This window comes from Aquila chrysaetos, chromosome 19 (genome assembly GCF_900496995.4).
Source record: "Aquila chrysaetos chrysaetos chromosome 19, bAquChr1.4, whole genome shotgun sequence".
Lineage (NCBI taxonomy): Eukaryota > Metazoa > Chordata > Aves > Accipitriformes > Accipitridae > Aquila > Aquila chrysaetos.
Genome location: NC_044022.1, coordinates 9938416 through 9963662, shown reverse-complemented (window position 1 = coordinate 9963662; position 25247 = coordinate 9938416). Strand labels below are relative to the sequence as shown.

The window sequence follows — 25247 nt, the reverse complement described above, 5'->3', positions numbered from 1 at the left end:
AAATGGAAGCTCTGGAATAGGGAGGATGAATAGCAGTCAACAAAATCATGTTTTTTGCTTGTTAATTGATGTCGTATGAGGAACACTCGTTCATTTTACTAAGATGTAATACTCGGCAAGCAGCTCATGTACTTCTCTTGGCTGTAGAAGTACTGGAGAACTTGGTCGTTACTGTGCATCTCTGTTGGATTTTACTGGAGGAAGATTGTGTTGTAATGATGCATTACCTCCTAATGACAGGGAGGGATGGAATGAAAACTTTTTATGTCTTGATCTGGCACTGTAGTTACTAGTGGTATTAATCGTTATTGTATACTTCTTGTATACTTTCAGTCTGAGGCAGTCTTTTGAGTTATTAGGATATCTTAGCTTATACATGTTTCTTTGAAATATATTTTTCTACCAACCTTAACCCCAAGAATAAACGAAAGCTATGTTAATATGTTTGGGTTTGAATTACAGTCTTCTGGAATGTCTTTATCTTCATTTAGTCAGGCATACTCAATTATAACTGAATTTACTTTTTGCCTAGAAATATGTAAGGTAGTTCACTATTCTCTGTTACACCTTTCTTTTAAATAAACTGCATGAGAAATCATGGTTTTGTGTTGCTAAAGGCCTAATGCTTTAGAAAGGGATGTCGTTGCTGCTTATGCTCACAGGTAATGGAGATTTTCAGGCTAATGCAGTAGCTGTACTGAAAAGTTCTGTGGTCCAGTGCATTAAATAGAGACATCTTTCAGAATGAGATATTATGTAATTACTATAACTCACAAAATTCTTAAATAGTGGTTTAGTCTGTATTAGATCTTACAATGATAAACTTGGTTATAATTTTTTGCCTTATTTCTTATATAATATTCTTATACTTAAAGATTTGGAAAATGAGGTGCAGTGATTTTGCAGATTAATGACAAAAACTTTATTGGCATATGCGGATACTAGAGTTGTGTGTACAATTACATAATTTATAGTACTCAAAACAAATGTTTGTTTTCTGGGCTGAGGGATCTTGGCTCTTCACTAAAGCATTCTTTAAAATCTTCCTGTTCTGTGGAGGAGTCAGAGAGATGGAAAAAAAAAAAAAAAAGCAAGCAGAGGGAGAGGGAAAGATAGGGAGGAAAAAAGCATGAAAAATTGATTGTGCAGTGCTGCTTATTAATGAGTCTTTATGGTATCGTGGGGTTTTTATATCAGGGTAAAATATTAACATTGGTTTTTTTTTCAATATAGAAAATGAAAGCAATGAAAATTTTCTCAGGGATGGAAGGATACAGGTGCACTTTCTTTTTATTTATTTATTTATTTTTAATTTATTTTCAGGATTGGGTTTAAATTTGTAGATGATAAATGCTGCTGTGAGGATACAGGAATTGTATTTCAGAAGACATTCCAGGAGTAGGGATGGTACCCAGGCATTTTTAAATTACCTGTAAAGAAACAAGAAGAAATAGTTAAAGCAGAAGTAAACCTCTTAAAATGAATGGGGATAGGGGTGTGTGTGGAATAAAAAATCCTTTCTCTCATCTAAATTCATAGTTGGAAGTTCAGAGCTACTGATGGAACCCCCAATGTCCTGCAAGGATACTTTATGTTGAAAATGCTGGTGTCTCTGCCATTGTTTAGATGGTTATGATTTTAAAATTGTAATTCACAGAGTAAGTTCAGTAATTTAATGTAAATTTTGCTGTATCAACATTTTTTTTTTTTAATCTTTACTTTTTTTACTGACTTGCTAGGAAGAGAAACTTCATTCTCTATCTCTGTTTAGCCTTTGTCAAAACTCCTGATTTTAAGTCTTGATAGCAGCTGCTGAAATGAACAGTCATGTATCACATGGAATATGCATTCATTCATAGAAAAAGTGTAATAATTCAGTAGAAAATTATTTTAGTTGTTTTCAGTGTTTTAGAAGTATTCTAGAGAAATGCTGCTATGTGGTGTCAGTTAGAAATAGGAGTAAGATTTATCATTGAAGAACGCATTTAATAAAGATTTCTGTTCTTAAGTTTGGTTCTTGTCTGTGGTTGGAGAGAAATGCTGGGCAGGGAGCCATTTACTAGCGCCTCTTTCTCCTTTTTTCTGCCATCATAGTCTATATACGAGTAAAAATGATCTCCTAAATAAATGCCTTTTTTTAAATAGAAGGGATTGTAGCAAATACCTGTCTAAACATAGAACCAAGCCTATCATGTAAATATATTGCAGAAAATTCCAGGTTTTTTAGCAAGTTGTAAGTTGGCAAGTTTTTTAATCCTCACTCTTGCATTTTGTGTTAAATACTGAGATTTTAATCTTAAGTTTAGTTATTTTTAACTTTCATGGCTTAATTTAATTTGTTTTATAGAAAATAAGTGTGTTGTGTACTAAGACATACTCTTTAACAAAACTCTTGCACCCAAACACAAAACTCTAATGAAATTCAGATTGAGTAATTTTCTGTCCTAATGGTAATCAGAAACAAAGGCAAACATCATCTAAGTGTGTGATTGCCATAGTACAGTTCTCTTTGCTATGGTTTCTTGTATCTGTTGCTGTTTCTTTGATCTGAAGGGCAATTTAACTGAGAAAGATAGTGTGGTGAACTGCTGGTCTTGTGGTCTTTGTCCATAATGTGGTTAGCAATATTGAATAATGGTTATTAGAAGCTTTTCTTATTTCCTTTTTTTTTAAATTTTTTTATTTAGTCCTGTTGCTGTGATTTTGAAAGGATTTGTATCTATGCTATTCTGTATGCTAAGAGTGCTGTTTTTCTTTGGAATACCAACCTGGATTTATCCTTATCTTCACAACTGTTACTGTAAATGCCATGTTCGGTTCTCTGTGTAGGTTGTTGTACCCTAAAAAAATGGTGTCTTTCAAAATCAACATTCTTTCAATAGGTTTAGAAAGTAAATAATGCATAGGTGTAGCAAGTAATTTAGCTGTCAAGAATTTCCCTGTTCAAACTGTAATATTGCTTAAGGAATTACCAACGAATAATTTTGGTTTTGTGCTTTTTCAGTATCTTGGTTGAAATCTTGCATGATTCTAGTTAAAAAAACCCAAAATAACACAAACATCCACACCCTAAAGAAAAAAACACCCCGAAACAACGAGAACCCCATCAATCCACCCTTTTAATTTAAGCCATCACTTGAAAAATTCAAGATCATGTTGATCTTGATACTTGACTGACATGCTTTAAAAGTTCATAGAGGAGCAAATAGAACAACATGTAAGGAGTGCTGGTTTTGTCTTTTGAGTACCAACCTGCCTGTTTCCACATCTTCACAACTCTAATGGTAAAAGCTGTGCTCAGTGGCGTATATAGATGCTATGCAAGTTGGTTGGGTAGTGTCTGTGAATTTAAGCTTCCTAATTTTTAACATTTAATTGAAAAAGAGAAAACTTAGAATACTTCACCAAAGCAAAATTAGCCTCACTTGTATTGCATTAAAAAACCTCAACACTTGTTAACAAAAGAAGCTTGGTTTCCTAGGAAAGGTTGGGGGAGTTGTGTTGTGGAAGTGGAGGGACGTTTGGAGGACTTTGCTGCTTCTCAGTGGCTTCGGCTTGTTCTGGTGTTCACGACAGCGCAAAGTGGCCTGTGGCTTGTGAGCAGTCAGCAGAAATCAGGAAGGACTGAAATAGCTGTCATTGCAGAGAAATGGGCTGGAAATTAAAATAGAGACCACCTACCTACCACAGATCATGAAGGAAGGCAGCATCCATACATCTCCTTGTGGTCATGCTGCGTCCTAGGATTTCTGTTTCTCTGGTCCTCCCCTCAATGGGAAGACAGATGGCTGGTTGAGTCAAATTGTGTTACGAAGAGGAAGCTTTTTGGTGTTAGTTTTGTAGTTGCTTGAAGTAATATGGGCTGGACTTCAAAGCCTGTTTATTTTGTTTCTCTTGATGTTTTCCTTCTCATGTTTTGTAATTAATGTGTAAGGTGTGAATTGTGTATCTCACTGCTGCTTCTGTGGTTAGGTGCTTGTCAGGAGGAGTGAAAATTTCTCTCTCCTCTAACTTTATCTCTGTTGTAGGTTATCAAAGCCTCATAGTCTGTGTTCGGGAAGTTTATGGGGTTGAGAGGTAATGCTTTATGGTTAGGCTGCTTTGGACTAGTGGTTGGAGGATACTCAATCTTCTGAAAGTTTCGTAGTGCCTGCCAGATGAAAACCATGTCTGTATGCTCTCCACGGCACAAAGAGGAAGGCGGCCCTTCTCTTTGTCTAAGGTTTGGTAGCTTCAGTCTGGGAAGGCTGTGTCTTATGCTGTGGGGAATGACTTCTGAGTTGGAACTTGATAGCTTGACAGGGGGATTAATGTGCTTGGTGATAATACAGATGTGATAATACTCGCTCCTGTTGTGGGCAGTTTCTTGAAGAAATACAAAAGAAGTGTGTGAAATTGAGTACCACATCGTTTTTTGTTTCTCAGAGGCGGTTGCCGTTGAATTCTGGGTAAAGTAATGTAATTATGTTGGGAGAGACTGAAAAATATTTCCAGGTACAGCACTATTCTTCCTAGGAACGGTAAGGTATAAGCAGGGGGGAGGAAAAAAGCGCAGAAAACCCCTAGAAAAGCAGTAATGCTTGATATAGCTGACATGACTGGAAAATTGATTATAACTTTTTTTTCTACTGATATTTTACCCTGCCACAATAATGCAGTCCTGTCTTTAGACAGCTTCTGTGGTGAATATACTGTGCTTGCTTGCACAGGCTTGTTGAGTTGAAATTAAAAAGAAATGATAGTTAGAAACAAAGAAACTTTACGTTTGATGATTTGTAACACTCCAAAGGTGAAAGCAAATGTGTTTATCTTGGTTGTGGCGAGAGACTGTAAGTGCTTTGATCCTGAGTTACTGAGGACTACATACTTAGTCTAAACTGTTGACTGTAGAAATTGTATTAATAAGAAAAATTAATTCCATATTAGAAGAGCAAAATTTACTGTCATTTGTGTTTCAGATGCCCTGTCTTTTCAGAAAAAAGTTATAATTGAAAAATAGTAAATCTTATGTCTTAAACTTGTCAGTATCTTCATTTAGAAAACCTTTGTCATAGCTTCAGCTAAGAATATCAGATCTTTTAAGCCAGAAAACAAAAGCCTGCTCGTTCTTGAGAAAAATAGAAAAGGACGTGAATATTATCTGTATTGTTTCTGATTATGTATCAAAATATTTGAATTTTCTGTGCTTCTAAGAGCTAGTTTTTATTCTAACTCATTAAATAATCCAGCAAGCCATCTGGCATGTGCATGTGCAAAAGGAAGAAGAAATCTAGGCTTTTGATTAGTAACAATAGAAAATCCCCCAACCCTGCAGCTGAGCCTATGTTTTATGAAATTTTTATAAACTTGAGTGACTCTCTAACTTCTAATGCTGAACTGCTATATACCATTTTAAAGAGGCTGATTATCTAATCTTGTTTGATCAGTGTTGCCACATCTTCATAGAAGAAAAGACTTGAGGGCCTATTTTATTGGGCATAGTGCAAAATGTACATGCTGGTGAGCAGCAGGTAGCCTCTCCTCATTGACAGGGAAGTGTACGTGCACTGGCTGGTGCTTTAACTTGCATTACCAACTTGAGTTCAACTGCAGAATCCTTTTGAAATATTTTTTGATATCTAATAGCAAACATGAAAACCTGTGCCTAGATTGTGCAGTCCCACTTTGTTCGGATCGACAGCTTATTTGATGGTGTAATTTAGCTTTAAAAATGGATTTACTGAGAATAGATATTAGTTGAGCAGGTTTTGATACACAGTGTTTTCTGAGTGAGCCAGTTAGTGTGGGGAGCTGCTGTGCCCTCTCAGCTCACTTCAAAATGCCCAGGCCCATGGCTTGTTCTGGTATTAGGGTCAAGGTCTGGTTGTCAGCAGAAACCCTCCATTCACTCATGCCTGCTGACGTGACAGTGCCTCTGCCTGCAAAGCCTCTGACCCCAGATTTCAGCTGTTTACTGAGCAGTTAGAGAGGAGTCATTGCTCCTGCCACAGTTGTATTCTTCACAGCACTTGAGGTTAACTGGAGGAGATCTTTTGGCAGCCTCCAGCAGCTGGTGGCGTCTGCTGGTTTGGTGAACTCATTGTGAAGAAAAGAGATGAAGCCATGGAGAATGTGGGTAAAATGCCAACCTGCTGCTGGTAAATTGTCAGGTATCTTCTAGTACAAAAGATGAAAATGGGAAATGAGGAAGCAGAATGGCTTGAAAACGCGGGGAACCAAAGGTTGGCACTGAATATTAGGAAAGCCTGAGGTCTGCTATCCATTGGTGTTATGCTTCTCACAACGGATGAATCAGACTCCTGTTTGATGGGAAATTGATGTTTCAACGTAGCTGTTCAAATGTGGGGTCAAAGCAAAGACAGGTGGTGGCATTAGAAATTTGGGTGAGGGCATTAGGGGCTTGGGTGAGGGGTCAAGGGGGTAGCATGGGTTGGGTAGGAGGCCATGAGCTGAGATAGATGTAAACAACCCATCCTGCATCAAGACTGCAGCCAGTTGGAGGAACTCCTGGCTTCGATACGTTCAAGATAGAGCGGCAGCCACTGTGGGGAGAGGCTCTTGAGATGTGGGGAGTAGATGCTCTGAAAGATGCTACTGGAGACATATGGAGGGAGAGACTTAGGTGACAGAAGAGAGAGACTTTAGGATTTGTCGTGGTTTAACCCCAGCTGGCAACTGAGCACCACACAGCCGCTTGCTCACTTCCCCCACAGTGGGATGGGGCAGAGAATTGGAAGAGTAAAAGTGAGAAAACTTGTGGGTTGAGATAAAGACGGTTTAATAGGTAAAACAAAAGCCGCACAAGCAAGCAAAGCAAAACAAGGAATTAATTCACTGCTTCCCATGGGCAGGCAGGTGTTCAGCTGTCTCCAGGAAAGCAGGGCTCCATCACACTTAATAGTGACTTGGGAAGACAAACGCCATCACTCCGAACATCCCCCCTTCCTTCTTCTTCCCCCACCTTTATACGCTGAGCATGACGTCATATGGTGTGGAATATCCCTTGGGTCAGTTTGGGTCAGCTGTCCCAGCTGTGTCCCCTCCCAACTCCTTGTGCCCCCCCAGCCTGCTCACTGGTGGGGTGGGGTGAGAAGCAGCAAAGCCCTTGGCTCTGGGTAAGCACTGCTCAGCAGGAATGAAAACATCCCTCTGTTATCAACACTGTTTTCAGCACAGATCCAAAACACAGCCCCATTCTAGCTACTGTGAAGAAAATTAACTCTATCCCACCCAAAACCAGCACAGAACTATATAGGGACTCCAGAACAATGTGAGAGAGGTTCCCCGGAGAGGAACAAGCAGCATTTATGGGACCCCACGGTGGCCCCAGGAGTATATATGCCCCATGGCTGACCAGCCTGACTCTTCTCCTGGACCACGTAGCCTCCCCCTTGGGACAGGGAGGCCATGTCAGGAACCACTGTCCTACCCAGCTTCCTTCCTGGGCTGCACCACTTCTCCTACTGAACAGCAAAGTTATGTAGTTTGTAAAATTGTGCCTACATGTGTGATGAAAATGTTTTGGTATCTGAGTCCATTTGGTCTTAGACGGTCAGTCAGGAGATGGTGTCTGAAGCTGAGGGAGCCTTGATAGCCATTGTCTTTGAAGTGTGTTCAGTTTAATAAAGCAATGAAAACATCCTAATTAAAAACACAGTTTAATCATCTCTGGGGTGTGTAGAGTTTTATACTAATGCTCTTTCCTGTATGTTTTTTTAAAAACCTGATCTCTTACGTTTCCTTAATACTGCATATTGTAAATCTGCCCAATTCACACAGTGTTCTTATACTGTGCTTTTTAGGTGTATAGTAAGGGAAGTTAGCTTCCTATTTGTTTCCTCCTCCTCTTTGTTTGGAAATTTTGTCCTATCCCATTTTTTTCCATGCTACTTTGCAACATCAAAATACTTTTACTTCTCAAAGTCACACATAGGAGGGAGGGGGAACAAGGTACAACTGAAAATGTTGCCTACCTATGCATGCAAAGACAGCCCATTGGATATTTGTCCTCTTTAGCCAGGAAAACCTTTTTTAAACCAAGAAATGTAAGCAGCTGAGATTCACTTTTAATATAATTTTACAAAATATTGATGTACCAATTTGAAACTTTCAGTCACCTTTTTTTTACATTAGCATGTTATGCTGGTACCAATAATACTGGCAGTGCAGAAATGAAAGTTTATTAAAAAAAAAAAAAAGAAACAAAACCAAAAGCAGCTGGTGAAAGAAAATGTTGTGGTGTTGAGAAATATCATCCTACCACCTTGAAGTACATCTCTGTTTAAATTCTTCCTCTGGTCAATTCCTGTTGTTCTACTAAGTAGTCCATATTTCAAGGTAATGGCTTTATGCTTATGCAGACTCAACCAATTTGTGTTTGTAGGATAAGCAACAGGTGTGAGGGAATAGCACAACTTTATGAGCTGTTAAAAGTGTGCCTAAGTAGTAATAGCTGCACAGTGCAACAAAATTGTATGACAATACTGAGGACATAAGTGCTGCTACAGTTACTATTTTCTATAACAGATATGGTCATTACTTGATAACACAGTGCAGTAGCTGTCACAAACCATTTTTCCTGTTAGGAAGACTGTAATTTTTCTCTTTTATAGTTCATATTTCAGTGCATTAGTGTGCTGACCATAATGACGGTGACTTTCTGAGTTAATTTTTATTGCTTCCCTTTATAGTGGACTTGGTATAGAACATGAAACTGATTAAAATGACCAAAATAAAAAAGAAAAGTGAGAAAAAAAGTTCATTTTTTCCTTCTTCTCTCTGGTTGCTTTGACCACTTTCTTTTATTTATCAGAAGTTTAGACAGTTCAGTGACTGTTTTTCAGGCACTTCATCCTGAGTAGTGGAGCTTTGCAGTCTTTACAGGATGACGAGTTGTGGGTCTTCTATGGAGTCTCCATGTATTCCTCCAGAATATCTTTTGCTATAAAATAATTTCTGCAATGGCAGTTACTGCATAAAATGTCCTCTATGTGTATTGTGACCTGTTAGATGCCTGAACACATATGGCCTTTGTTCTTGAAAGGGGAGCTCTCAGAAGAAGAGCTGGAGGTTGGGAATCTCCATGTTCTTTGGTTCCATGAAGTTGCCACCAGATGGGTGGCTCTGTGAAACCTGTGCAGGCCAAATGTGGATGTGACAATTTATTTTCCACTGCATTTTATACAAGTAATTAAAATGATCCTCCCAGAGGATCTCTGTAATGCGAAAATACTCTGGATAAATCCTCAATCTCTGTCAAAAATAGAAGTGGCCTCTTCCCCTCTTCTTTCTAACAGCAAGATTGCACACACAAAAAAATCAATGTAACTTCAGTATCAGTGTGTTTTATACAGGGATACTGTTTCGCTGATAAATATTTGTTTTTTCTGGTCAGTGTTGCTTTCTCAGTGGTAGCCAGGAAAGAACAACCTCAACCTGTTGGAAAGGGTGTTAATGTCTGAATTTTACAATCTCTGCTGACTCATTTATTAGTTTCCCTGGTGTCTTCACCACTTTGTTTCACTAGAACTTTTTTCCTATGATACTAATAACTTCTGTGATTCTAAATGTTAGTTCGTGCTGAGTTTGGTAAACATTTCCTAGCACTGATGTTCTCCACCCTGATGGGACTGAAAGGGACAAGAGTGATGAAATAGGAAGGTTCTTGCATGGCCATTTGCACCCTTCATTGACACAGAAATAACTCAAACTGGTGTCCTGTGGTGCCTGGGGACAACATGATGACAAGTGAGATGAAAGTAGTATCTGATCAGTTGTAGCTAATGGCTTCAGTCAGTTATACTGGATTTCGTGTCTGATGAGGCTTGCTAACAGCATAAGCTGGTGAATGTAGTGTCCTTGTCTCAAAAAGGTTAGTGAGATTTAAATGAGTCAGGTGTCCTGTTGCTGACAGGATTTAAGTTATGCTGAACTGTTATCAGAGTAAATGAGTTCCTTGTGATACAGCCTGCTTAAAACACTTTTATGAGAAGGTCTGCTAGCAAATTTTTACTGGAAATTACTCTTACTCATGTTTTAGAATTATATTTTAATACATCTAATTGCTTTTAAGAAAGTTTGAAGCATCTACTCTGTGACTAGAAAAAAACCCATAAGAAATCTCATTTTCTTTTATACAGAATGCATCAAAATCAAAGATGAAGAAAAAAACAACTAAAACCCAAGAAGCCAAAAAAATCTTGAAGAAGAAATTTAAAGTCAACACAAAAATAGTCTTTACTGAAGATGGAGAGGTAATATCAATCCAAAATAACTGTATTTTGGTGGGAACTGAGTTTGTAGTTTCTATAAAGACAAAAATACTTATACTTTGTATCTGTATAAAAAGATACACTATTCAAAAGTGTGTGGTTTTTGTAATTTAAGTTTTGCAAAACTGTTCAGCTTCCATTTAGAATTTAATTCCACTGGAAAAGAGGAATGCTGAGCACTGACCTCTTTTCACCTTTGTATGTATAAGGTACTTGTATGAGAGTTGTTAGTGGATGTACAGAACTGTACCTCTTTTCTGCCTATTATCTTCAGTTTCAAGTGGAATCAAGAGTCTATTTTTTCCTTACAGAAATGTAAAAGAATTTTCCTGTACGTATTTGCCAAAGCTCCCACAAGTCTTGAGTTAATGTACTGGAATTAAAAGAAGTCCCTGGTTTTCTTTCCATCATTCACTACTTCTAGATTAAATGTTTTGTTAGGAAAGCTAAGGAAGTACCAAATTTTCACCTACTGGCGCTGATGTAGCAGTGCATTGAGATTTGCCAGTAATTTAATTGGATCCTTTAATAGCCCTTGGAAAAATAGATTGATTTTATACTGAAAGGAATTACTGTGGGTGCTAGTCACTTTAGGGTTTCATTGTGGCAATAACCTCACTAGCAAGTCTCCATGCTCCATAAACTTTTCTAACATTTGAGTTCACAGCTTCAGATGCTGTACATTGTTTTTCCATTTCCAGCATTAAGAAAAAAGTAGCTTTTTTTTTTTCTCTCTAGATTAATTTCAGTAGGGCATAAAATGAAAGACAGGTCACCTTTGTAAGGATATAATTTGCTTTTGTTACCAAACAAAATAAAACATTTTATATTGTAGGTGAAGGGGGAGTATAGCCATATAATTACTGATAAAATTTATAAGGTTTTAGAGGTTGCCCCATTGACTGGAAATTATATCTTCAGATATTTTTGGATATTCAAAAGCTGTTGTCTCATCTTAAAATATGTATGCACATGTTTTATGTATCTATGCAATGAAGCAAAAAGGAGTGAGGATGGAGAAAAAAATAGCACAAGGATTATAGTTAGAAAAGGAGCACAATAGAGAAGGGGTGACTTAATTCAGGAAATGTAAAGTTTGCATCTATGGATGTTGTTCCTGCTTTTTTTCTGAGCTGTGTAAAACTGTGCTTTGAAGTTTTACTGTTCTACTCCACATGCTTCTCTTTGATAAAATAAAACTCCTTTAAGAAATGTATCTTTCTAGAAAATACAAGTACACAAACTCCATTTTATGAAAGGAAGTGGAAATGGTAGGTTTGGTTTATCTAGGTGAATAACACCCTGCGTGCATTATGGAGTCCTAAACGTGTTTGGTTTTGCATTTGTACCTGAAAGACACTCTTATGTTTCTGCCATATAGTTTCTTTTCAAGAGTTACTACTCTACCAATCCATATGCAAGAATGATTTTGCAAAGACTACCCCTAGATGATGTCTGCTCATACCATGAGGTATAAGCTATTAGCTCATAAGAATAGTGGGGATATTTTTTGGTGAATATGTAGTCTTTGTCTTTGCTTTAGAATTTCAGATATTTAAGGGGAGCTGGATGTGTTCAGCATGTCATCCATAAGTCAAACTGGAATCATCAAAGATTTCCAATCCAGTTTTCATACAATAACCAATAAAACCCTCCACATGTGTTCTCCTTGCTTCTCCCAAAACATGAACCTGCAGTCATGGTTTTTTGTGTACTGTATGATGAAGGCTTACATCGTTTTTCTCACAGTTAATATGTTGGAATATTGATTGTTTACATGAAAACATACTGTTTAGATTTACTAGTGTTGTGTTCTGTTGCATATATTTTGGAGAGTCATTTCTTGAAAGCAAATATAATTTTTCTCCCAAAATGACTAGCAGGATTATAAATTATTTGTTTCATTAAGCAAAGAGAGAAAAACAAGTGAATCCATTAAACAGTAACATGGTGTAATGAAGACATTATTTTCAAATATGCATTTTTGACTGAATGTGATGTTAAATAAGGTATCCGAGTTTGTATTGTGGAAAAGTTTTGTTTGTTTGTTTCCTTTGCAAATGGCCTTTTTATTTAGTCTAGAAAAATAATGTATTGCAATATTTAGAGCATCAAAACTTTGATGTGGAAAAAATGGTTCTAACCATTACTTTTCTTGTTGACTTGTGTAATTCAGTTAGTGCAGCAGTGGCCACCTGTGCAAAAATCCCGTTTGATGAAAGCAGATGAGGAAGATGATGCCAGTGGTATCAACTTAGATAAAGCGAAAGAGATACTGAGGGAAGAAGACAAATTTGACAAAGAAGAATACAGGAAGAAAGTAAAGGAAAAACATAGGGTAAGTTGATTTCTACCTCAATTACTGAAGTGTGGAAATAGATACTGTGATACGGATTGTTCAGTGAGGAAAAATACTTAAATATATTGTGAAATAAGTGTAGTACAAGTTCATTTAAATTAATCGGCTTTTTCAGGACTACGTTGCACACAGGAAGGCTATCCTGATGTAAGTAGCTGGATAACACAAAGCCTTATTGAATACCAGATGTGGGTAACAGTGGAGCTTTATTTACAGCTTCAAAATCTTGTAAGAGTTCAGTGGGAGCATCATTTTTTTTAAGCAGTGTTCAGTGGAAGGGTTTGTTTCACAAAAAGAAAGTGTTTGGCATACGTGCTCTAACAAATGCTGAAGATGTTTGGGGGAAGGGGAAGTGAAAGAGCGTCTCTGAAATGTCTTCAGACTACCACTTGCTCAACATTCAGTATTACATTTCAGGTAGGCAAAAGCGCTAACTTCTTGCATTGGTGTTATTAGGGCTATTAGAATTCGTTTCATGAATTATTCAAATAGTGTCATATAATTTTGGCTGTAATTTGAACACTTCAGTATCTGCAGTCTGGCTTCTCTCTGGCATTTAAAAACCTGTAAATTGCAGACCGTAAGTTTGCAAACTGCTTCTGTATTATTTGTCATGGACCAAAGCAGAGTTTTCTGACCTTGTCACATACCAGTCATATGGAACACAGCTGGATGTCTTTGAGTTCAGGGATCGTTCTGTTAGTCATTGTGAGAAGGGTTTGGATTTCTCCGGATAATGGATAAATGCGAGATCCCAGGACTGCGTGTTATTAAAGGCCTGCTTTATACTCAAAGCTTCTAATTTCCAAAGCATTAAAAAATGTTTTATTGCCCTGCTCAGCAAATGCTGACTTTATCCAGTTTGACTTTATCCACTGATTGCTAGTGATTAGTGCTAGATGTTCTAGAGAGGGGATTTGTGAAAGCTTCAAGTTATGTTTGGGCACTAAAGTATTCCAGCAAAAGTCAAAGCATACTTCACACATTTAATTTGCAAGTCTACTCCTATAGTCCTGTTACAGTCTTTTGACATCTACAAAAAAATCTCACCTCTTCCTTCGCATCATGTTGCATTTGAAAGTAGCTGCAAAGAAATAATGTTTTCTGTGCTACAGGTGAAATAGTGAATTTTACAGAAAGCAATGCTATCAGATTTCAAGGATGCAGCTTAATAAACAAGGAAGGAGAGATTGAGTTATGACTTTCCAGTCAGTCTGCTATTCACTAGCAAATTCATATACTTTTGGTGACACTGTTGTATGTTTGACATCAGACTTCAGTGATTAAATACTTGATCAGCTGGTCTGTTAACACAGCTTTACGTTGTAATACTGAGGAGAACAAATGACATTGATCAGATATTTACCTGCATTAAAAAAATATTTCAAATGTGGAGATACTATGAAAAGAGAATGCCTCTTTTCAGAAGTGAGGCAGGCAAAATGAACAGAACTGGCCACATCATCAGTATATTATGGGGTTTTTTTGTAATTATGGAAAGTATCAAGTTCCTTGTGACCTAGCTTACTGCATGAGTGTGTTTCACATTACATCTAATTATTATCCTTCATGAAATGAAATAAAAGAAATTAATGCTAGTATGTCAAAAAGAAGGAAATATATAAAAAAAAAAGATTTCTGATAGAGGTACTGTGAAATGTGTGTCTAGTTTTTAGGGCTGCCTTACTGCATTCAGTCATTGCATGCACATTCAGGTTTTTTGTGTGTTAGGAATTTGAGGTGAAAAATACTTCATGTGGAAAATTCTCTGTACATGATGAAGTATTCAGTTTCCTGTTTGTCATGTAATTTTTGAAATGGTCTTACAAACAGTTTAGTATCCTAATAGCCAAATTTAAAGGAGATGAAACTTAAAAGGAAAGAAGGGGCAGGAAAGTTCAGGATTTACTTTGGTAGAACCTCATTTTCCTCCCCCTCATCTCACTAAACTTGTGGTTAAAGATGATCCTCCACCCTCACTTAAGAAGGCATTCAAGTTTGAGATACCAATTCATTTTACATATTAATTAATACAGGCTATATAAGGTAAGGCTGCCACACAGATTGAATGTATTTCTGTTACTCTACCTTATTATTAAGTCATCCTTTATGTCTGGGATTCTTGACAGACAGCTGTTGCTGCTTAGGAAATAGCTGTAATAGTAACAGTTGGGAAAATATGTCAAGTCCTGCTCTTGTGTCTCATCCAAGCAGAGACGAGCGCTACCTCCTTTCTCTTGGGTCATGTTTAGCTGGTGTAGTGATCAGAAGATCCACTCCAGTGACCCATGAAGAAGCTACATTGTTACTATGTGGGGCAGATATTATTCAACTTTTTCTTAACAGAAAATGTGTAATTACTTAAATTCACAGTATAGAGAGAAGTTCTATGGCATAATTTAGACATCATAGATAAGTGTCATATATAAACATTATTTTAGCCATTTCAGCTATCGGTTTCTCACTCATATTTTTGGGGAATTTATTGCATTGTTGGTGGGGCAAGTCATCAGTCCTTCATTAATGAAAGAATGCTAGGGCAAAATTTGAACTGCCTCACAGTAAAAAGGAGTCATGTGGCCACTTTCACAGTGACTTTGCAATGCTATTTAAAAATTCTCCCACCTCATAAGGTTTCCCTTTCCAAAAGAGAGCATAATCACTCAGCAGCAGATACTTAGTTGAGTTTGAACCTTTGGCTGGCATCTCAGTGATTGTGATGGAAGAAGAACTACCCAAGTCCATGTATCATGACTGTACTGCAGAAGCCTGATCAGGTGTCAGATCGTTGTCTGAATTTGCTATTAAAAGTTTGGTTGTGTCTGTAAGCCTGGCGGGCTAGTGGTATAAGTTATTTCTTAGCCTCATTTGGAGGGAGAGGATGAAACCTAAAAGAGATTCAGGTGTGTTACCAACAAAGGGTATGAAAGCAATAAAAAGACTAGGAGACTTTCTTATCTTATTTTCATGACTTCAGATTTTGCGTAAGTACGGATGTCTTAGTGCCCCTTCTTGTGTCACTGAAAGAGGAGCTTTTGGAAGTCACATACTTTCATCCCATCTTACACATCCCCTCACTGGCATTTAGCAGTCCCTTTTATACAAAGTCTTAAATCCACAGCTTGTGATTGTCATTGCTGCTTTTAAAATCATCCATACTTCACTATCAGCCAAAATACATCATGGCATAGCACGAACTCTGTTGTCTGACCTTTCCTTTCTGCAGTAATGCTGATTATTTCATTCCCATCTTTGTTTTAATTTCCTTCCCACAAGCAGACTGCTGTAGATCTTTGTCCATTTGACATCTTTTCTAAGAGCAGATGTGACAACTCTCTGTTTCGTAGTTTTCCACCTTCGTTAATGAATTCTCCTACAACTCTCTCTTTCCTAGTTTTTTGAAAAAGATGTGGTTAAATTTTTCCTCTCTGCTTTTGCTTCAGATTTGTTCAAGATCTTTGCTTAACTTTTTCATCAATTTAACTTTCTCCTGTTCCTTCACTTTCAGCAAGTTTCAAATGTCTGTATCTTGATTCATATTTCCTCCTCTTAATTTCTTTTCTTGCTACTGCAGCTGATGCTTAGTGTACTTTCCTGGTTTGTATGTTTAGCAGTTTTAATTTTTTTCTTTAAATTAATTTTTCAAACATGCTAAATTGATTACAGTTATTGTATGGGTAGATTAGAAGACCACTAGAGACAAATGCATTTTCGTTCTGTATAAACCAAATATAGCAGTCTGCTACGTGGTTAGGTACATAAGTAATCAAAAAGTTCTCTGAAGCTGAATGTATGCTAATACCTGAAGCCTTTACATTGGCTTTAAAATGGTGACTTAGAATAACAAAATAATTTATGGAAGGCTATGAAAGCATATCTTGTTTCATCCAGTTTTTTACATGCACATGGGTGCAGATTTTGATTTAGATTGTGAGTGGATATAGAAAAAGCGTAGTTTTTATAAAGCTTGTCATTTTATAGGTTATCTTCCATTACGAATCCCTCTCATGGTTTCTTCCATATAATCTTGAAGATTAAAAGATCTTTGGGGGGGGGGGGGAAACTTCTTAACATCAAAACTTGCACAAAATAGCTTTTTTTAGGTGAGTATGGCCTGTAAGCTTAATATGAGCATTCCTTGCGAAACCATTTCTGATGAAGAGCAAAACTATTCAGAAAGTATCCACAGGCCATTGCTTTTAAATCCATTTGTGAATGTCATTTAAATGAGCACAGTTTTCAGTATGATCAGAAAAATGTTTTGGTGCATTCATGAGATGTTTGGATTAAATGAGATGTGTGTTGCAGTGCCTTAAGGCTTGTGGAAACTTGCAAAGTATCTACACTATAATTAGGTTTCCGTCATGAGTCTCACATTTTGTTATCCTCTCCTTCATCTGCAAATGGGGAAAACCTGAAAAATCAGATGGATAAAAAAAAAATCTGAGGTATAATTGTGATGTAATTAATACTTACTGAAATTTTGGAAGGAAATTAAATTTTAGCAGTTGAGCACAAGGGAAAGGGCAGTAACACTGATGAAGATGATGTGAAAAGAATTCTGCATTAATGGATATTTAATGACAGCCCAGTGAGAGCTATAGATTTGAGCTCTTTTGAAATGTGTAAAATGTTATAAACAACAATAAAGGGAGAAGTGAATAAAGTATTCAGAACATGTTTTTGCACTCCATTTTTCAAGTTTTCAACTGAAAATGCACTGTTGTTAGGAGGAAAATAGTGGCAGAGAGGGATTCATCTTGCTTCTTAATAACCTCTGTTTCTGTAACCCAAGCTCAGAAAAATGCCCATTGATGCTGAAGCAAAAATTAATAGGAGCCTTATTTCTTACCTCACCTTCCAGCAAGTAAGATATGCTGTGAACTTGGGATGATCAATGTGAGAAGATGGATAGAAGTTTTTTTTTTTTGTTTTTTGTTTTTGGGTTTGTTTGTTGTTTTTTTTTTTTTTGAGCAGTGTGAGTAGCAAACAAGCTGAGGCTGTTGTCAGGGGCCTGATACTGCAAAATGCAGGAGTTGCGTACCTCCCTGGAAGACTTTAAACAGCTGTCGTTGTAGAGGTATGACAACAGTTAGACTTCAGGTCACAGGGAGGGATCTTTCAGAAGATGCTGCACTGTAAGCATTGTACCACTCTGTATTTTAAGTGTAATATATATTTTGTATTTTTGAAACTCCTTGCAGAATCTTCTAGTGATACTGCTGTTGCTGGGAGGAAACTGGCCATTGTTACATTTTATATTGCTATGTAGTTTTATATTTGCCCTTTTATAGAGATTAGCAGATCATCTACATGCAAGCAATGCTCCAACCACCAAAACAAACCAACATTCCCAACTGAAAGATAAAATTGAATCAACTTATTAGTATTTCTTTGAATATTATTTAAAAAAAAAAAGGATATCAAGTACAAAATTGGTCACTATTACATAAACAAATCTTAATACCTTCAGGGAAAAAAGCAAAAGCGTTTTGATTATTTTGTGTGTTTGGGGTTTTTTTATTCATCTCTTAACATTTAGGTTTAGAAATCTATTAAATAATCTCTTCAAGCAACAAACTATATAAACATAACGATGTAAACCTCATCTGTAGAGCTATGTTAGAGCTGATGTTTACTTTATAGGTATGGAAACTGAAACACATACATCTAGTATGACCTATCTAAGACAACATAGGAAAAGTGTGGCGTCAAAGGCATCTGAAAGACAGCACAGTGACAATCTTAAACGTTAAACAAGCACTGGAAAAAGTCTTAGAAGCAGTTGGAAAAAAGACCTTCTCATTTAAAAGAAGAAAACACAAACTAGCAGAAACTGACCCTTAAAAGAACATTGTTAGAACGAAACCAACACAGGAAACCAGCAGACAAACCTGAAAATTATTCCCTTCTCATTTAATGTCTGAACACACTGAACATGTTTTAAGGATGGAAATTTTTTTTAAAAGTTGGTAAGTAGGCCATCTGGTTTAAATATATGTATGTTTAACATAGATATGTATTGTCACAAAAGTGATTTGGGATGTTCATTGACTGAAGAGGAAAGGGACACAAGGTAGGACACATGTATACATACAGTTTGTTTCTGACAAACAGCCTTCCAATAAGAAAGAGATATTAAATCACAGTAATTAAAATACAGAGGCAGTCTAGTAACCAACTTTTTTGTGTGCAAATGGCATCTAAGCGAGATTCTGATCCTACAGAAACCAAAGGGATTCTTTCAAATGAATTCACAGACCCTTCCATTCTACCCTGTATACACATACACAAACACACACAGAGGGGTAAAGGTAACCCTAATTCAACTCAAAATACAGTTTCAACAGAATTTCATCAGGAATTAAGTTAGTTAACAGTGTTTAAAAGTAACATTTAAAGCTGTGAACTAAAATCTTAATGACAAAGTCAATGGGAGTTGCACTGCAAAACACGCTAGTATTTTCTAGAGAAAAGTAGAGGAAAAAGGCCGATGAAGATGCACTTCATCCCATTCTGTGGCTGCTTTTGGTTTTGAAGGGATGATACCATTTAAGAGTAGGAATTCATAATCTAGACAGGTCACAGACTTGAGCTGTCTTTATGCAGCCCGTGTTAAGGAAACACCCAGCTCTCATACACCAGATCTGAGAAGGCAGAAAAACCCTGCAGCTATCTGTGCCTGCTCATGCAGATACAGGTACCCAGCAGTAACCGAGTCCTCAGCAAGCGAAGGGTGCAGGTCCTGTCAGAAGCTGCTAGATTGCCTCAAAGAGCCATGACAGGTAGAGGTCAGCATTTTGGGCAGTTGTGCCATTACATCCTCCAGCAGGACAAGCAGCCTGGCATGGAAGCTCCCTTACAGCACTAAGGCTGCAACTCTGCCTTAGCTGAAGTTAAGTTAAGCCTGCACTACTTCAGCTTCCACCCACAGCTGCATTTTCCTGGCATTCATCTGATCAGGGTGTACACAAACAACTGACTTGCAGTTATTTCATTTTCTTATTTTTCACATCAACAAGATGAGGTCAAGAACTCTGATTTTGCTGGAAAACTCATAGAAAACATTCAAGGGCACTTCGAGCTTTAAGTGTAGCCCATCCAGCTGTTGAAGTGGAAGAAAAGCAAACAATGAGCAAGCCCTTGCCTCTGCCAGCAGCACAACAAGGCCAGACTGATGCTGCTGCTAAGACTGGAAAGGGATGCCTGTCAACTCACTTGTCAGTGTCCATTCCCCTTATCCTTAATAGTTCTGTGCTTGGAACATAACAGCAGCATTGCCTGCACACAACAGCTATGAAAGGGTTCAGACAGGCCTTCCAACAAAGTAATACTCTCTTGATTTATTTTACACATCTCTCCATCTCTAATACTTTTCTTCTTTGCTGGTCAGCTAAACACTCCTCTCAGCAGCAACCTTCTTCCTTTTATATTTTGCTCCGATGCTGGCACACTCCTTATATGGGAGAATTTTATCATCCTCACCCAGCACAACATTAAACCAACTGTACAATTACACTGAAATCTGACAAATTTCACCTCAAAGTGAAGGACTATTAAAGTGCTTTACTTAATAAAGAGCATAATACTGCACTGAGATTTTTTTTTGCTTCAGATTATTTCATTTGAAATATGATGCAGTCTCTCTTCAGAATTAATCTATTGATTGATTTCAAACTACAAATACTATTTTTCATGGGTGCATTTATGTTCCAGCATACTGAATGGTTTGCGCTGTATAGCATCTATTTTTATTTTTATTAATTGCAAATAATTTTCTTTAATCATGAGTAAAAATTTGATAAAGAAAATCGCTGGGGGGATCTTTTCTGTTTATTGAACTGTTATACACAGTATTCAATGATCTATTACAATATGCTACAAGTAATTTTAGCATTATTTTATGAAACTATAAACCAAACATGTTTAAATCGTAACTACTCTGTCATCAACAGAAATCATTTGCAAAAACAGGATTGAGAGCGAGACAGAGCCTAGAGCGCCAGTTCAAGTGGGGCTGCCAAAGGAAGGGGTAAGGCACAGGGCATTCTCCCCCAAGAGCTTTCCCATCTGGGCCATGGCTCAGCCAGCCCTGGGGTGAGGCTTGTGGCAGGGACCAGAGATAGGAGAGAGACAAAGGCCACAGCATTACAGCAGGAAGTAAACCCCAAGGAATGCAGTACTGCATGAGACACACAAAGGAAAAATAATCCACTATAACTATCAGCCGACATCTTAACTGATGTGGTCACACCATTCTTCTCCTACTAGTTGAAATTACCAGCATTACTGCTTTTAGAAATAAACTCACAGTTTGATTCTAACCTTTGGCCAACTGCAGGCTATAAAGCAAATGAATTCTTCCCTCAGAAGTGAACTGTTGTGGTTTAACCCCAGCCAGCAACTAAGCACCACGCAGCCGCTCACTCGCTCCCGCCCCCACCCCACCCAGTGGGATGAGGGAGAAAATTGGGAAAAGAAGTAAAACTCGTGGGTTGAGATAAGAACGGTTTAGTAGAACAGAAAAGAAGAAACTAATAATGATAACACTAATAAAATGACAACAGTAATAACAAAAGGATTGGAATGTACAAATGATGCGCAGTGCAATTGCTCACCACCAGCCGATCGACACCCAATTAGTCCCCGAGCGGTGATCCCCCGCCCCCACTCCCCCCAGTTTCTATACTAGATGTGACATCACATGGTATGGAATACCCTGTTGGCCAGTTTGGGTCAGCTGCCCTGGCTGTGTCCTGTGCCAACTTCTTGTGCCCCTCCAGCTTTCTCGCTGGCTGGGGATGAGAAGATGAAAAATCCTTGACTTTAGACTAAACACTACTTAGCAACAGCTGGAAACATCAGTGTTATCAACATTCTTCTCATACTGAACTCAAAACATAGCACCGTACCAGCTACTAGGAAGACAATTAACTCTATCCCAGCTGAAACCGGGACAGTTGGTGCCATATTTATTAGAGCTGGATTTTCAGATACCAAGTTGCTTCCAAGCTGAGCAGTTAAAAATAATAAAAACATATTTTGCATGTAAGCAGCACAAACTTGGTGTGAAATCTGAGAGGAGACAAATGTGGGATGCCACAGTGCTATTTATTAAGTCACTTTTCAGAGCACATTTGTGCTTTAAAATCTGAGTGGAAACCAGTTCTCGAATATGGCAAGGCCAGTATATGAGAGATGCTATGAACTTTTGAAGAGCTGTTTGTGTACTTTCTGCAGCACAGCTGACTGTCCTTAACTATGTCCCACTAAAATAACAAGACATGGTAAAACACCGAGAAATGGTATCAGGTACCAGTATCAACTAAGATGTATTTGCAAATGACAGCCAGATTTTTCCAGGCAACAGAGTGATATGTTCCAAACTTCAGCCACCTTTAAGATCTGTTGTGTGGTAGACCATTACCTCAGCTGTTAAATAGAATAGGTTGGTAGCTCCAAATTAGGGCATCAGTATGTATAGGATCAATTATTAAAAACACAGTGTTAAAATCTTTGATCAGAACCTGTGGGAGTTCTTGACCATTTAAATAAAATGACTTCAGATGACTCAGATGAACATGAAATTTTTACAGGAAATAGGCTTGCCTTAGTTATATTGAGTGATACTATTTCTTGCCTTTAGATAAACAAATAGAAGAGGTCAGTAAAATTTTGCACTGGTAAAACCGCAGTATATCACCAACTAAAGGAATTTATTTAATGTAAGTCTGAGCAGTTATGACCTGTGTACAAATTCTTTAAAAGAAAGAAAGGAGACTTTTATTGTACAAATGGTTTACAAATTAAAAAGCTGAAAGAAAAAATTACCATATGAAATGAGCTGTTAACAATACATGGCAATAAACCCTATATATTTTGAATATCGCAGTTAAGCCTCTGGACAAAGTAAAATGAACTCTTAATCAACTGCAGAAAGAAAAGAGTCAAAGGAAGAGGGCATTTCCTGGTGGCAGGGGGCAGGGAAGAACTTCCAGCTTTCAAAATTGCTGGATTTTCTTTTTTTATAACTAAAAACTTGGATTTTCACATATTCTTAATCTTACCAACTAGAGAGAGCTGCCATGATACTATTCATTATTTCTTTGCCTCAGCTTGAGAACATGGAATGTAAATGTTAGAATATTTCTTTTCGATAAGTGTGTTGGAGTCTTGAGAAGTAAAAAGGGTATGAGGTTTTGGTTTAAAACCCAACAGTGAAAGAAAAAGGAAATATGACTGTGAAAAGAAGCCAGTGGCAGACTTCTTAACTTCAGAGTTAAGAACAGCAAACAGCTTTTCCGTATATTAGAAGCTGCTTTATCCATGGCTTTGGCTCCTTGTTAGGCAGAGCTGGTTCTGTTGTCAGTTCTAGTGCAGGAAACGTAGAAGGTTTCCATAACTGTAACTCTTCTTTGTTTAGTTGAAAGCCAAATGATTTAGCCATATTACATGATAATGACTAAAAACTTTCATTCCTGTAATTACTGAGGTTATTAACCATCCCTGTTAACTAGATGTGTAATTGGGGAGGAAAAAAAGATAATTTGCAGGAAATTTTAAAAAGTGGATCAAGAAGATCTCTGATCTGTGTAATACCATTAATGAAGAACTAAATGAAAGGAATATGATGCTAAGCAGTGTGGTTTTGTGGAAAGTGGATGTGTAGTGAACTGTGTGTGTTTATGTATTTTTATCAGAGCAGAATCTGGCTTGTAAACACATCTATGGAATACACTGAAATTTCTGCAATGCTTTTCAACTTAAGTGTTTTGATTATAAATAAACATGGCACAAATTAAATGGACCAAAACCTCAATAACCGGAACATCCCAAACCAGTGGCTTCTGATTAAGTAGGTGTTTCTGGTGGGCCCAGGGGATTTGTTCCATGGGAAGTGTATTATTTCAAGATTTTTTTAGTGATATGGAAGAAAGCTTTCTTGCTAAGTTGGGCTGAAATAAAGTTGTGTTTTAAGATAGGCAGAACTACAAATTTCTAGGAAGAAGAAATTTAGAATAGAGTTTTAGGACTGAGAGCTCTTCCCTTAGAGATATAGACCTTGAAAAAGATTTGGGTGATGTGGTGGTTGATCAAGACAATGTGAACTATTCCAGTGGGATTTTTCTGACAGGATCAAAAGGGCTAATAGAATTATTGAATATACAAACAGAAGTGACAGGCAGAGTTGGGGAGATGGTGAAATCTCAGATATGTCTGTTCCTGAAATATTTAGGAAAGTAGACCTATATGCTGAGAGACATCTGGAGCTGATTTTCTTCACCTTGCAAAAGAGAAAGTTAAGAGGAAGCATGATAAGCATGTATCTACATAAGGACCTAAACTTTGAAAATGGGGGTTCCTTCAAACTGGTCGAGAGACCAGTTAGGCAGTTTGGACGTGGTCTAAAAATCAAAGATCAGTAGCCTCAGACTAATATCAGAAGTAACTAGTAACAGCAGCTAGTTTTGAAAGATTGTGGTGTGAAATGTTTTAAAATCTAGACAAGAATGTTCTTCTAAACCAGGATATGGCTACTGCAGTAGATTGATTCAGCCCTACAGCCTGTGTCGTGCTAGTCAGGCACATTGATCCCATCACCTCTCCTGTTTCCTAACCATGGTCCATGAACCTGTAGTTATTGATCTGTCAAACTGCTCCTTAAATGACATCTAGATAATATGCATTTAGCCACTGTTCAAAACCTGCATACACCATGTTGCTGACCAGAGATGATAAATGAATGTTCTGGCTACTGCCTTTAGGGTGAGATTGCTTGGTTTTGGTCTAAAGGGGCTGGAAGCACTTTCTTAGTAGTTAAGCTACAACAAATTATTGCATTGATTTTTGGTTGAACTCCTTTCTCATCCTCAGTGTTGATAGGCTGGAAAGGACATGACTAGATCTTTCAGCTGTGAAGAAGGTGCTATGTGGGTGCAAAGGAGAGCTATTCAATATAAATGCAAAAGAAGATATGGATGCTGGAGTTCACTGTTGTAGATAAAAGAGTATTTAATCAGATTGTGATGTTTTAGAGCTTTATCTGACAGCCTCATGGTGCTGTGTTATGAAGTTATGCTATAACAGAGTGTCAGCTAGTAACATATATAATTAAGTATTCATACCTTGAAACATGAGTTTTTGTTTTCCTGCCCTAGTAAATTGAAATAAATGCAAAATCCATTTAATCTCTAAATTATGTGCTGTTTTTACAAGTAATGATTTATAGCTTGATAGAACAGTGATAAAATCTGGCATTCTTATTGTGTTATATTTTAGATATTCCAAGAATATCCAGACTTTTCTGTTACTTTTTCTCATGTGTGAATACTAATGTTGGACAGCTTAGTAATTCCACATAGTTACAGACTTATCCGTAGATGAACAGAATCTATTCACATGAAATAAATCGGTATTGAACTGTTTGACTGGTTCAACTTTGCCTCATTTGATTACTTTTTACAGCTGTGTTACAGTACGTTGTCCGTGTGTGTTCTGCATGTGTCCGTATTTCCTCCTAGCAGTAGCAACGTGAAAATGGATGACATTGTAGTTAAAATACTCATGTGAGTCTTTGAAGATCTGTGTTTCTGGCTGAGCTGTAGCATTTCTTTGTA

The 25247-nt window shown here is 37.4% G+C and overlaps 1 protein-coding gene across 1 annotated transcript in view; it reads left to right on the top strand.

Moving 5' to 3' along the window:
• The window catches only part of DDX10 (DEAD-box helicase 10), a 200710-nt gene that overhangs the window by 102948 nt on the left and 72515 nt on the right, over positions 1 to 25247 (top strand). The window contains exons 14-15 of the mRNA XM_030042889.2: positions 10140 to 10253; positions 12448 to 12609. Coding sequence (XP_029898749.1) covers positions 10140 to 10253; positions 12448 to 12609 — 276 coding nt within the window. The remainder of the gene's footprint in view (positions 1 to 10139; positions 10254 to 12447; positions 12610 to 25247) is intronic.